Source organism: Herpailurus yagouaroundi, unplaced genomic scaffold (assembly GCF_014898765.1).
Source record: "Herpailurus yagouaroundi ecotype Mexico unplaced genomic scaffold, PumYag 139, whole genome shotgun sequence".
In the NCBI taxonomy this organism is placed as follows: domain Eukaryota; kingdom Metazoa; phylum Chordata; class Mammalia; order Carnivora; family Felidae; genus Herpailurus; species Herpailurus yagouaroundi.
Genome location: NW_024412394.1, coordinates 35,304,447 through 35,317,547, shown reverse-complemented (window position 1 = coordinate 35,317,547; position 13,101 = coordinate 35,304,447). Strand labels below are relative to the sequence as shown.

The 13,101-nt window shown below is 38.4% G+C and overlaps 1 protein-coding gene across 1 annotated transcript in view; it reads right to left on the bottom strand.

Annotated features, from left to right (window-relative positions):
• Positions 1 to 2,363: 2,363 nt before the first annotated feature.
• CD109 (CD109 molecule) overlaps positions 2,364 to 13,101 on the bottom strand; it is a 148,098-nt gene continuing 137,360 nt past the window's right edge. The window contains exons 31-33 of the mRNA XM_040474606.1: positions 11,325 to 11,472; positions 9,330 to 9,432; positions 2,364 to 7,185 (exon numbers count right to left, since the gene is read on the bottom strand). Coding sequence (XP_040330540.1) covers positions 7,010 to 7,185; positions 9,330 to 9,432; positions 11,325 to 11,472 — 427 coding nt within the window. The 3' untranslated portion in view covers positions 2,364 to 7,009. The remainder of the gene's footprint in view (positions 7,186 to 9,329; positions 9,433 to 11,324; positions 11,473 to 13,101) is intronic.

Sequence of the window (13,101 nt, the reverse complement as noted above, 5' to 3'; positions counted from 1 at the left end):
AGAAAATAGTAAGTTAGCCTAGAATGAATGAATGGCAATCCCAGTCCTCCCACCTGTGAGTGAAAGCATGGAGGGAGAAATGCCAAGAGCAGAGTATAAATAAAGGGGGCTTAACATCAGCACTGAGCCCACAGGACAGGGAGCAGGAGCTGGGAAAGCCATCAACATGGTAGAATCCAAACTCAAGGTAAAGTGGTGGGTTAATTCATCCCACAATATTGATTTAGTGCCTGCTACTCACCAGGCAGAAGTCCCAGTTTTGTTCTTAAGAAGTTGTGGAGGGGAAAAGAAAAGCTGTAGAACGTGTGTAAGTCACTTAACCTCCCTAGGTCTCCATAAAATTGGGCAGCCATATTAGTCTAAGACTGCTGTAACAAAGTATCACAAACTGGGTGGCTGAAAACAAGACAAATTTATTGTCTCACAGTTCTGGACACTGGAAGTCTGAAATCAAGGCGTTGGCAGAGCCATGCCCACCTGAAATCCTTCTTTGCCCCTTTCTAGATTTTAATGGTTTGCTGGCAATCTTGGGCATTCCTTGGCTTGCAGCTGCGTAAGTCCAATCTCTCTGCCTTTGTTGTTGTCACATGGCATTCTCCCAGTGCGTCTCTGTCTTCACTTGACCAGTCATACTGGCATAGGAACTTATAATGACACCAGTCATCCTGGCATAGGAACTCTCTCTAATCTAGTGTGACCTCATCTTAATTAAATCTGCTACAATACTATTTCTAAATAAGGTCACATTTGGAGGTACTGAGGGTTAAGACTTCAAAAATTCAATCTATAACAACAGTGAAAGTAGAAAACCTCTTAACTTACCATTTTAAACACTCGATGCAAAATAATAATAATAATAATAATAATAGTAGTAGTAGTAGTAGTAGTTACTGTACATTTTAAAAAGTATCAGCCATTAGTGATTGTCAGCCTCTGCCAAAACCCTGTCGGGACCATGTGGTCACCACCTTCTGGAATAAGGATGTTCTCTTTAATTCCTCCTGATAGTGTACCAAAATCTACCCACTTGTAACAATTCTGCAGTGTGAGCTTGCAGATGACAGCCTTTCAGATATTTAAAGAAAGTGTTGAGACCACATTGTTTCTTTCGCCAGCTGAGCATCCCCACACCCTGTGATCTTTCATCATGACACCATTAGGGCCACTTTAGGACTCCGAGTGGTCTTACTTTCTTAAACTGTGGCATTAGTACTGGGCACAACACCCTGAAACAGGCAGGCTACCCTAGAACTAATACCTCCATTGTTGAACAACTGGAGGCATTGGCTCTCTTGTCACTGACTCACACTTTGCCTGACCACCAACTCTTGTTCGTGTATTCTGCCACTTAAAGTCTCCCTCATCCTGAATTCATGCAGTTGTCTGACCTTTTAGATCACTGGGATAACATGGACGAGAATAAAAGCCAACTACCAATCAGAGTGGAGAATCGTCCAAAGGGTTTTCATCACCCCTCCACTCAAGGGACATGACCCAGTGGCAGAACAGGCAGAGAAGAGAAAGCTTTGGCCCACCACTCACATGAGACCAAGGGAAAATTGAGGGCAGAAGAGAAGACTTAGTATTTGCAGCACTCTAAGAGGAAAAGTGAAGAAGGTGGGAGCTTCAGGATGGAGAACAGAGATAGAAGCAGGAGGGGGGAGAGGGAAAGGGCCTAGAGAAAGCTGTGGGAATCCACCCACTGCTCTCTGCTGGCATGGGAAATGCCCTTGTGGGGACATTGCAAAAGTCTAGGGGTGACACCTCATGTGCCTGTGCAGCATGACTAGTTCAAGGGGCACAATACCCCATCTCTGAATCTCCTTAATCTGGATTTATTATTAGTGGCCTCAAATAAATTGTTACTTGAAACTTCTTCAAGGTCCATTTGTAGATCACCTTAGCAGAAATGATGACCCAAGCAGAAGCAGAAAGGAAAAGAGAATCCCACAACCCCCAAGCCAACCACCACCTCTGGTCCATTGTGAGAATCAAGAGACAATATCAGAATCAAAGGTACCCACCAGAGACAAGTAAGATGCACAACAATCCATGACCCCATTTTCCTGTATACACAAACTGCATTCTATATCTATATAACTTCCACAAGCTGAGTGAGTTCTCACTTCATGGTTTTTATTGGAGTATATCTCTTACCTCTCCACAGACCCTACTCCAGCCCGACAGCAAAGCATCAGGAGGTAGGTGAAGCAGGTTGGTGGCTGTTCCCATCACCTCACTCACGTCAAACTCCTGTAACACAATAAACCCACTCTCCGACATCCCATTTCTCATAGTTAAGTAGGTTTAAGTAAAGGAGATATGCTATAGACATGATTTAAAATAAACAAAAAGAACACCGATAACAAACAGATGGGAATTTTTATTGATAAACCATGATTTCCTACTGGATACATAAAAGAATACAATTAACAATAACACAACATTCTAACATGTAAAATTTAAACCTTCAGAATCACTTTGATCAACATATGATGCTTTAATTTCTGGGAAAATAATGTTTTCTTTCAAAAGTATTCTTCTCATATGCAAAAGAGCTTCTTAAAATAGGGGACTTATGAATAAAATTTTATAAAGCTTCCTGTGTAGAAAACAAGTGGACTCTACCACATCAGCTGCACCCTCCTAAAAATCCAAAACAGAAAGCCTTGAAGGGTCAAAATAGAGCCACATTCTACCCAAGCTACCAAAGATGAACCTTAAAGATCCACAAGTGGAACATGGCACTACCCCCTACCATTAGTTCAATACAATAGGCAGAAGAATTATAAATCGTAGCCTCATGACAACATGAGATAAAATTACTCTGAAAACATGAAGCAACATGTGTGTCAATATCATCCATCCCTACTACAGAGATACCCACATATTAATGTGTAAGTGTCCTTTGAAAGGAAAAGTTCAGAAATCATCTACAAAATGTCTATCTTCCTGGATTACAATAACTGAAGTGAAAATGGCATTTTATGGAATGATGCAATGTGGCACTGTCTTGTGAGGAAGCTTACGAAAACACAACTCACAGGCTAGAAACAGTTTTGAAACAAGCCTACTCTCACTAATACATACTTACTTAAAAATGTGTATTTACTGGGGCACCTGGCTGGCTCAGTTGGTAGAGCATGCAAGTCTTGATCTCAAGGTCATGAGTGCAAATCCCATGTTGGGGGTAAAGATTTCTTTTAAAAAAATAAAGTTTCTTTTAAAAAATGTATATTTACTGCTTGGTTTCTGGAAGAAAGTAGGATAAAAGTCCTCTATTTAAAGTAGTGATAAAAATAATTGCACCTCAAACTATCCCCTATGTAACTTAAGATATTTACTATTAACATAAATATCATTTGAATACATGCTATGAAATTTTTAAGCCTTTAAAAGTGCTAAGCTTTACTGGAGTTTGAAAACAAAGAAAAATGAGGAATATACTCTTCTAACAGAAGCCTCTACTGAGGGTAGAATAAACTCTAAAGCTGACCCAGGAGCAAGTCCACTTACTATAAGTGTCTCAGACTTCTAATGTGCAAGAAAATGATGCCTCCAAGAATATATAGTGGCATCTGGACCCATAGTAGCCACTTGGCAAACTCAAAATAAGTACTGTCCTTATGTTAAGAAAGGAGGTATTTACAATATATTTCTATAGAAATCAGTATTAAACTTCAATAAAGCAAATAAGAAAAAAATACGGCTATTACAAAAAATTCCAGATTATATGCTAGCAGGTTAATAAAATAGCTTGTTCTAAAAATGACCAAAAAAAAAAAAATGGTAGCTCCAATTTTCTTTAAATGTCATAGGACAGCCAGAAATGTTGACTTAAATAATTGAATTATATCAAAGATAATTGGTATTATATTACCAGACTATTTATAACTATATTTTACATAAACAGAAATTAAGGCTAAATATAATTTAAAAAAATAACTATACCCAGGTTCAAAAGAGTGGGAGCAGGGAGAATTATGCTATCTATAACTCTGAAAATCCCCACATGTAGGATATGATATTGCATATTTAAGTAACAAGTTGTTAGGTAATAGATGTATATCTGGATTTTATATAAGCACAACACTCCTCAGATTATACTATACCCAAAATACTAAACCAAATATACTATTTTCAAAGTATTTTGAAAAACATAAAGTATAATAGAACAATTTAAAAAAAAAAAAAAGCATTTTGTTGACCAGGCAATTTTTTCTGAACTCATCGATATAGCAAACAAATTATTAGTTGCCTTAATTTCTTTTTAGAATTATAACTAAAGGTGACAGAATGGTAAGACCCAATATAAAAGTGTTGTTCTGCCTTTAAATTGTTTGGCTACTAGTTATTCAGTCTCTGGAACCACCGGTCAGTCAAAACTGACAGTGACCTATGCCGCTGTCATAATAAGGTTCCCCCTCAGTGAAAGAGAAGGGGCAATTTTAAATTAGTTCTTATTAGGAAATGTAATTGATGGCATTCTAAATGGAAGAATCTCACCATAAGCAAACTTAAAGGTAAAATGAGGTTTTTTAAATATTATTCTTCATAGCATAGGAAGAAAAGAAAATAGTCTATACATTTAATTATTACTACTACAGGTCCTCCTTTTCCCTTACGCCTGTGGCTTTTTAATCACTTTTAATCCAACCCCACTGCTTGTAACAAAGTCAGTTCTCTAAAAAAGATATGAAGGAGGATGGAGATAAGGCATTACCACAGCCCCATGCCCCATGAAGCACAGCTGACTTTCTCCTCCTCCTCCTCATTCTCCTCCTTCACTTTTAATAAATTTATAATAAAAGAGATGCATTACAAGAACAGCTACAAGATGACTTTTTAATCTGAAAATCTGAAGTGCTTCACAAAAAAAGTATTCAAGTTCTAGTTTTTAAATGAGGAAATGTGGCCTAAAAAAGATACAAACTGTCTTCCATTGGCCTTTCCATTCTAGTCTTTCCCAATATACTATACTAGAAGTTCAGTACAACTTATTTACTGAAGCATATAAGGTACTGGTGGTCAGTATAAGAGTCAGTATAAGAGTCCTGGGCAAGGCAAGGGAGGAGGATATCCTTTGCCAACACCCTCCCCCAACCTCTTCAGAAGATACTGTCATCTTTAAAGATGTCCTAGGATATAAAGACAGAAAACACCATACAGGAAGGCCCAAACATAACAAATGTCTTTTTTAGATCAGACTGTTTCAAAGGTGTAACAGAACTACAAGCTTTTATCCATTTAAAAGGAAATACAAGAAGATTATTTATTTGATATTTAACTTCCACCCTCTCCATAGACCACTCTCTGAGGATCTATTTTCTACATATAAGTTTTAAGCTTCAAAACAGTGAATTTTGGTAACTCCTACCTTTGTATCCAAAATATCCAAAAGGAATATATGAACATCCACTCCCCTATAATTTCTTGAACACCGACTACAATTTCTTAAAATTCACTAAGATAAAAAAAAGTTTGAAAAATTAACTTTAAAAGATATATTTGCATACTTTATTTTCGATGGATTTATTTTTAGACAGTTGAAAATGTTGTAATGCAGACTTTTGAAGCCCATGGCAATTATTTTTCTCAGGTTCACTTGAGAGAAATGCCATGGAAATTAAGAAGCAAAAGTAAACCATTTCTTAGATTTAGAAGAGATCTTTATTTTTTATATATATCTAAAATATTTCAATATATTTAGAAGGAAAAATGAAAGGAAGAAGGAAGGAAAGTAAGAAAGAAGGAAGCGAGAAAGGAGAAAAATGAAAAAAGAAAGGAAAAAAAGGAGGGAGGTGGAAAGAAAGAAATTTTCTTTAAAATTTTCACCCAGATAAATGAATATTATCTTTCAGAATACAGGGTAATCAATTATCCAGGTGCTCAAAGTTCAAAAATCTTAAAGATTCACATAAACATTACATGTCACTAGACAGCTGGCCGGCCGTCTGACACTCAGACACCTGAATCTAGAAGAGCTTCTATAGGACCCTGGGCAACACCTGACCATACTTGAGGTCAACAGTCATGTTCACCTCTCTTGTCCTTTGTCAAGCCCCAGCTTCTTTCCCAGACCACAGGGAGGCCAGCCTGCTGCGTCTCATACAGGATCTTGTTGTACCCTGGCTAATTATGCCCCATTACTAACAGAGCTGTGTCTTCTAGTCTAGGATCTTCTAGTCTAGATCACCGAGGGCACATACTGCTATGCCCTCTGACTCTCATCCCTGAAACAGACCCAGTGTGGGAGGCTGAGGAAGTGAGAGGGAGGGCAGTGCACCCAGAACCCCTTGGAGAACCCAGGGAGCACCCAGAACTCCTCAAGCTCTGAACCAGACTGCAAAGCACAGGAAAACACATTCTCTCTCTCCTTCTCTCCAGAAGAAAAAAAGGAAGGGTAAAGGTTGGGGGATGAGATTACAACTGGAGTGAAAAAACATCACTTTTCTTAAAAAGAAAAATTCTGCCCCCCTACATTTTAAAAAGAAAGAAGTGATATCCAATCAAAAAGGATATACCGGGACCACTGGGGGTGGAGTGGGCAGAGGGTAGAGTGGATGCTGGACGGGAACAGAGAAAGCTCCTCTTTCTGGTTGTTTCCTCCCAGTTCCCAGACATCTGTCTTTAATGCAAAAGCCAACACTGGTGTACAATAATGCTTAAGAACCTAGCATTTCCTCTAGAAAATAAAAAGAATAATCTAAAATAACACATTTATTCTGGAGAAGACAACACCTCCATGAAAAACTCCTTAACTATTTTTAAGAGGGGGAAATAAAGACATACAACTGCAATAACTCTGATTTTTTGTTCTACACAGAAGTCAAATGAAGACGTCTGTGCAGCTATACATACTAGGACCTACTGTGCACCATCCCCCCCAACCCCATAAAAAGAAAAAATTATTTTTCAAAAATAGTCAGAAGCAATACTTGATCACGAAAACAAGACAATCATATGTGATTGGAAATGTCAATGTTACATGGAGTCCTTAAAGAACAAATCACAGCCACTGGTGCAAAGAAAACAGAAGCGTGAGACAGAGCACAAAAATTTCTGAAGGGCGACAAAGGGAGGCCGCAGCTCCGCTCTCACAAGGACCGCATCCGCGAATGTCCCCACAGAGGTCACAAGAAGACAGCTTCGCTTCGGAGTTGTAACTCCTCACCGCTCGTCTCCCTGTGCAGAGGCAGACATCAGTTTACACAGATCCCTTGTTTAGAAACATTTACTCTGCCAAAACTTAAGAGCACTTCGATACACTGTCCTGAGTTTTCCATTCTTCGCATAATTTTATTTTCTTTACAAGAAACAACTGAAATGCTAAGGAGGGGCCCAAACTGCTAACCAAATCCAAGAGAGAAACAATGCCTTCCGTGCACTGTGTCCACCACCAGCAGCTGGCCAGCACGGAGACAGAAAACAGACTGCAGCTGCACGTCATGATCCCAAGTACACTTGACTCTCTTACTGGAACAGGGAAGACTTTAAACTGAGAATTGTTTAACCTCCAGGAGACTTTATTTTAGGGTGTCATTTTCTATGCATTCAAGCGAAGCTCTAATCATTAGGACTACTGAAAAGAGATTTACCGTGGGCTTCACTGAAAAACACAAACAGATGAAGAGAAACCTGCCTAGGTAATGCATTTCAATGTTTTAAAATGTTGACCTTAGGGGCGCCTGGCTGGCTCAGTCAGTAGAGCATGTGACTCTTGATCTCAGAGTTGTGAGGTTAAGCCCCACATTGGGTGTAGAGATTACTTAAAAATAACATTTGAAAATAAATAAATAAAACATTGAGCATATAGTATCTAGAAACTATTCAACTTGGGTAAAGTTTATAGTACAAGCTAATATTAACAGAAAAAAACTAAAGTTCCTACAGCACTAAAGTAAACTTACTATACAACATAAATGATTTTTATTTTTATCGTTTTTAAAACCACGTTCCATTTTTAAATTTATTCATGATTTTTTAATACTGTTACATTTTTAATGTTTTTAATATTGTATATTTTTAATTTTAGGTTCTTCAAAAATGGGATGGTAGGTTTCTATTATTTCTGACCTTTCCCATATTTTCACTTGAGAATGTCACCCTCATAAATAAGTTGCCTTTCACAAAAAACTGTACGTAGACCGAATGTTTTTTGTTTCTTAAATGTTTGAAATATTCTCCATTCACTGAAGAAACATCCATTGGAGAATTTTGCAACGACTTTAAATTACAAAGTTGGGTAACTAGGCACAACCATTGAATCTCAGCAGTGGATCCCACCTTCCCACCAGAAAAGAAGTACTGCCATCAGTGTCTCCCCAGAATGTCCCACAAGAACCTGGGCAAACGCTCTTCCCCAACTCTACCAGGGGGTGAAAGATGAGAAGAACCGGCTTGTTGACTTAGAAGGAAAAAGAACTGGTGTTCTTAACCATAGTCTTCAATGATACTCCACTGAACACTACTAATGATGTGAACAAGTTCATTTGACGTTAGAGTGTAATTATCTACAAGTACTTAACACGTGAAAATGTCCACAAATCTCATGCGTTCTAAGGATTCTGAGCCATCAGGAGGGCTCACTCAGAATAAGGCTTATTACAATTACAGAGATCACACACTCACAAAACGTCACTCTGTGACTGGGTGTAGAGTAGCCCTAACTAACCCGGGTGATCTACAAACCAGATCTCTACTTTCACGTCCTACATTTTCAACATTTTCTAAAGTAACGACTTACCAGTAAAACCAAAGAAGCTCAAGTTATTTTCCAAATAGACTATATTTTTCTTGATATGCTAAAAAAATCTGATATAATATTAGTATAAATGTTAGCAAAACAACAGACTTCCTCAATGAAGAAACAGCTAAACCCATCCCAGGATTTTATATTGCAAAGGAGGCTCATGTTCTCTCCTGAAGAAATCCCATTTTAAAACAGGAAACAGATGAAAGGGTTGCTTGGAACAGAAGCAAAACCTTGGAAACCACACATAACTGGGCTCTTGGTTATTTCAGTTTTTCTTTGTAAATTTTGTAATTGTGAGTTAAAACCTAGAACATGAGGAAACACCTAAAATTATGAGCAAAAACATCACTTTTTAATATTCATTGGCTAAACGGGATCATGTGACTTTTGTAAACTATCAGTTGTCTTCATTTTAATGGAAAACTCACCTCCCGCACTCCACCTCCCACACTCTCCCCAACAACCACCCCCCCCCACACACACAAAATAGGTGGCCACTTCAAATAAACGCATGAATATGTGAATGAATGCTTGCTTCCCTTCTAAAATATTAGGAAATCTAAAACACACTTACTTGGTTCATAGTAATCCACTATGGACACCAAAGCATCTTGTGTATTTGAAACTTTAAAGTTTCTCACAGCAGGAATATCAACACAAAACTGGGTTTCATTTACCTTGAAAATACAAAAGACTCTTAAGGGAGTGACAGACTATGTGTTCGTGACAAAGCAAGACACTTCTTTTTCTTATCATCTTAAGAAACAGAAACTAACATTTAGAGAGGATTTCTGGCTGCCAAGTACTATGGCAATAAGCACGTTACATAAATTACCTCACTTAACTCATGAAACAATTCTTACAAGATAGGTATTGTTCACATTTCTATTTCACCAAAAGGGATACTGAGAATCAGAGGGGTTAAGCAGTAAATCCAAGGATGCATTCTCCTGGGCCCTGGTGCCTCACCCAGTCCCTGTCTAGGCAACACACCCCCTAGGTTACTGCTAATGGATCACAGCAGCCCCCTTCTCTGAAGAATTGCCCTCAGCTCAGGGGAGCAATCTCACCAGTAAGTGAGGTAACTGCAGGTGGGGGTTGTGTGCCCCACAACCAAAAACTGACATGTCATACAAAAGGCCAACTCCTTGCCTCCTGGAGGGGCAGTTTATGCCAATTTGGCAACCAATATTATTAAAGGAGTCTGAAATTGATAAGTTCCTTCAAATATTCCATTACGTGCCAATAGAAAAGTCAATTAATCAGTCAGAACATACCAGACACTCAAATTAAGATAACCATTAAACAAGTACATCACTGATATGAGACAAACACCAAAATCAATTACATTATTAAATGAAAACCTTAAACTTATTTTTCACATCCCAAATCAAGCCATGCTTTTCAAACAGGATGTAAGATATGAAAATCCCTGAACAGAAAAAGAAGCTAGAGACTTTGGATGAGTTTTAACAGGGTTTTAACCAGAGTTGTTTATGAAGTTGTTTATGAACAAATGAGAACTAGCTTTTTTAATGTGTATATATATTGCCAAAGCAATGTATTACTGATTCATACTTGGCAAAACTGGAAGAAGAGATGCAGGTAGGTATTCCCTCCTCAAAACATGATATCATAAGAATACTTAAACTCAATTGCGTTTCAACCTGAGTTTCATGTAGATGTTACAAGAATAAATTACATGCCAGCAGTTTTGAATACAAATACATTCTTGAATTCTTACATTTCTCTCACATATTTTATACACCTTATTCTTGGATCAGTAATTTTCATACAACAATGAGAAGAATATATGAAAATTATATAATAATTTGCGTTAAGGGGCGCCTGGGTGGCGCAGTCGGTTAAGCGTCCGACTTCAGCCAGGTCACGATCTCGCGGTCCGTGAGTTCAAGCCCCGCGGGCTCTGGGCTGATGGCTCAGAGCCTGGAGCCTGTTTCCGATTCTGTGTCTCCCTCTCTCTCTGCCCCTCCCCCGTTCATGCTCTGTCTCTCTCTGTCCCAAAAATAAATAAACGTTGAAAAAAAAAATTAAAAAAAAAAAATAATTTGCGTTAAGATCAAACCTCTGAGAATATTCTTCTAGGATGTAAGCATGTATATATTCGATGCAGGAATGTTAATCCCTTTGGGATTTATTAAAAGCTTCATGAAAGCATTTTAAAACTCATAATTAAAGCTTTCATCATCAGCACTGAAACTGATAATTTTAGCAATTCCCTGAGGCAGAGGGGTTCTCAAATTGGGATCAGGACTGAATTTTTGAAATTACAATGTGACAATTTCTACAAAGTTTACATGTGGCATGAAATAATGATTTAGCTAGAAAGACTTTTCATCAGGCTCATCAGTAACAGTATTCACTTTAAATCGATTTTATAGTGATGCCTGTTGAGTGGAGACAAATATGTGGTTGCCATGTCAGAGTCATTAGGGGACACAGAAAGCTCAAATAATGACAAAGGAACCACGCACAGAGCAAGGCAGACTTTCAAACACAGTACATGGCAGCCTTGTCGCCTATACAAAACTTGCATTTTACTACTTACAGAATCTAAATATAGGTTGAGTTTTCCATGATTGTGTTCCACTTTCTTCACTGTCTCACTCAGAGGAATTGCATCTGAAGGCACGGTAAAACCACTGAGCAGGTTCACTTCCATAAGGGCCATGCCACTTCTAGCTGGGCCCAAAAACCTAAAACAAAGAGAAAGGATGGAAGGAAGAAAACCCTTTAGGAAAAACCTAAAGCCGTTGGCAAACTATCTTTAGATAAAAATTAAAACTGCCAAGCACTATTCCAAATATTTACTGTTTAGTTGACGTAAAAATCACTAGAGAAAGTTGTAAAACCCGTAATCCTTTCCTTACAGGTATGAAATTCTGTAATTTTCAATGATATGAGGAATAATAATTTAAAAATGTGTTCATTTGTCATGAAATGCCTGCCATGTATCAGCCTTGTGCCTGTAGATCATAACAAGTTCAACCTGGATGCCCTTTCCATGGGCAACTCTGTGTTCTAGGGGTGATTCCAAACTGAATTACATTTTTCATTTTCTCAGAATCTGACAGCACTAAGCTTTCTAGCTGAAAGCCAGGAGCTGAAAAAGAAACTGAAAACTTGACCACTTAACAGTAGACCACCGCCAAGTCTTAAGCAATCTTCTCTTCATCTGGTTTTAGAAAAAGAAGACCAGTAGGGAGAGTCCTTCTCTTTGTTCTCCCACATACTTGGAGCACATTTTGTGTTTTCTTTGGCCACCTGGCGAGAATTACAAGCCTTGGAAAGTTTTGTTACACTACATTGTTCTCTCATCCTGTTGTACACAATGTGAGCATCAAAGGATCCGGGCACCAACAACGTTTTGTCTCCTTTAAAATAAATAGTTTTCTAAAATGAATAGGTGGCAAGAGCTCTTTTGTTTGGAGCAGAAAGAGCCCAATGTGGTTATGGAAAGGAGTTTGTCTCCAACATGAAAGGATCATTGTTAAGTGAGTTCCTGTTGTCCTTTCAGATGGCAAAAGCCAGAAGGGCTGGTAGAGAATCTTGCTTTTTAGAGCAGCAAACAGACGGCTGCCAAACATGAATGATGGAAAAGCCATACAGTTACAACTGCTGACGACAGCTGGCTCAGCGCCCTAAACAAGTGAAACCATCTGTGGGGCGATGCACGCAGCCAGAAGAGATGCTATTGAAAACCAATAAGTGCACTGCAGCTAGAGGTGTTTGTATTTGAGCAGACATTAAAGATGAGAAGAATGGCCAGTCTGCTTAAATACGATGACTTTCAGCACACCATCAAAAGTGCCTTGGTTGACCTGGTCTTTCTACTGGCCCAGGACAGAACTTGTTAAATTACCATGCCATACACAGAAAACTTTATCTGAGATGAGTAAGGGCTTGGACCCTACTGATGGGAATCAAGTGCCTGAAATACCAGTTTTTCTTTCCATTAAATGCCACTGAAAATTTTCATTGAAAATATTTGTATTTTGTATCATATTTTTCTCAGAAGACTAGTAGCAGCATCCAAATCCTTTTTATAAGACCAACCCCTACTTTCACATGAAAACAGTTCCCTTCTCCAGTTTCTCCCAAAAGGCAGGGCAGGGTGGGGAGGGAGGGATATCCTCTATCTATCAAAGTCTATTGTCCCTCTGATTCCTGATGATAAGTTAAGATCTGGAATTCTGCATCCTTTCATGAGCTCTTGTAAGTAAAAAGGCCCCATCATGATCTGAATCTTAGTTTCACCTAATTTTCCTCATCTGTTTCTTCAATTGACCTCCCTAAAGGGTAAAATCACTCTCACAGCTCCAAAG